The following is a 1532-nucleotide window of genomic DNA, read 5'->3' as shown; positions in this document are numbered from 1 at the left end:
TGTGTGTGTGTGTGTGTGCTCTGTACATAATGGAAAAGGTTCGAACCCGATTGTGCCTGCGACAAGAAATCGTAGACATACTTTTAAGAACCCGGGCATTGTCGCTGAAAACTATACAGGCTACTCAGTTGATCAGCTTCTGTCAAAAGGGAGTAGAACGTCCTATGCATATATCCTTCCTCTTCTGCGTCACGTAAGCGCAGAAAGCGAGTGTTCTGCTGTGTTTAACTTTCCGCACACTTCTTTTCACCTCATCTTTGGGGTCGCGCAAAAAAAAAAGTGAACTTTCAAAACTTCTCTGCTCTTGGCGAATATTCACCTTGTAACTATATCACATCAATATATAATTGATGTTACTACCGATGCTGAAGAATGCTATGAGGCGGATAAATATCGAACTTCCTAAAAATACCATGCACTTGTCCTGGGTGTCCATTGAAAGTACAAAAACTGAGCTGTTGCAAAAGCCGCAAATCACGTCATGATCGTTATGTCATCATCAGTTCTCAATCCAGTATTACGTAATACATTACGTCACTAGATCTACAATCTCAAATTCCGACTCCTGGGGAGTATTTCAATTTCAACCCAGTGAATAGTGATGTGTGTTCTTTGTGTCAGATTGCCAATATCGCACCATCAAACAGTAACAGTAGAAACTAGTGGTAAGCTTGGGATGAACACACACAAATAATGATGTGCGTTCTTTTGTGACAGATTTACAATATCGCACCATCAAACGGTAACAGTAAAAACTAGAGGTAAGCTTGGGATGAACACACACATTAGTGCTATATAATATGGCCTTCGTTAAGAAACTTATCCGAAAGGGTAAGCACAAAGAGAATGGGGCGGCGGTTGAAGCGCTTAGCAAGCCCACATCACTCACGCTATCGACAGCTATAGAGTCATCTAAGTCAGTGCCGGTCATCTCTGTGCCTAAAGCAGAGAGTGATGCCTGTCCTTCAAAGAAGCAATCATCGGGGGTGAGTCGGAAGATTCAATCTAACTTGGAATTACTTGGTGAACACAAATCCGAGAAAACCGACACCTCGTCCCAGAGCACGTTGAAAGATAGCAATCTCCAAACAAGTAGTGAGCAGCTCGAAGCTGCAACCACGGCCAAGTCATCGGAGACTAAGCCTGTTCCTCAACCTACAGATTCTGCGATTAGCAACTCTAAAGCTGAGAAGAATGACGCCCCGCCAAAACTTCCCCCGAGAGATCCGAAGCTACAAGCCAATATGTGAGTGAAAATAAGGTTATGATTAACACAAGCTATCCCAACGCGCTCCTCAGAAACTATCTCTATTTTTTATATTATCTCACGACTAGCAACAGATTTTGTCGATAAGCCACACCCTGGTAGTTTGATGGTTAACACTCGTATTGCATATGATTGCCCATGATTCTCTTCGAAACTCTTCGGATGTTTGGTTTTGAGTGTAGTTGGAAATGATTGTTTATTTAAAAATATTCATATATATATATATATATATATATATATATATATGTGTGTGTGTGTGTGTGTG

General features: G+C 41.4%; 1 protein-coding gene across 1 annotated transcript; it reads left to right on the top strand.

Annotated features, from left to right (window-relative positions):
- Positions 1 to 800: 800 nt before the first annotated feature.
- SARC_15910 (hypothetical protein) lies at positions 801 to 1250 on the top strand (the record flags this gene model as incomplete). Its single annotated transcript, XM_014289976.1, has 1 exon — positions 801 to 1250. One exon carries the CDS (start codon positions 801 to 803, stop codon positions 1248 to 1250), a length of 450 nt encoding a protein of 149 aa, XP_014145451.1.
- Positions 1251 to 1532: the final 282 nt, after the last annotated feature.

The sequence above is a fragment of the Sphaeroforma arctica genome (assembly GCF_001186125.1).
Source record: "Sphaeroforma arctica JP610 unplaced genomic scaffold supercont1.6968, whole genome shotgun sequence".
In the NCBI taxonomy this organism is placed as follows: Eukaryota; class Ichthyosporea; order Ichthyophonida; genus Sphaeroforma; species Sphaeroforma arctica.
The sequence above is the reverse complement of the archived record's forward strand: the minus strand, read 5'-3'. Positions and strand labels throughout refer to the sequence as shown.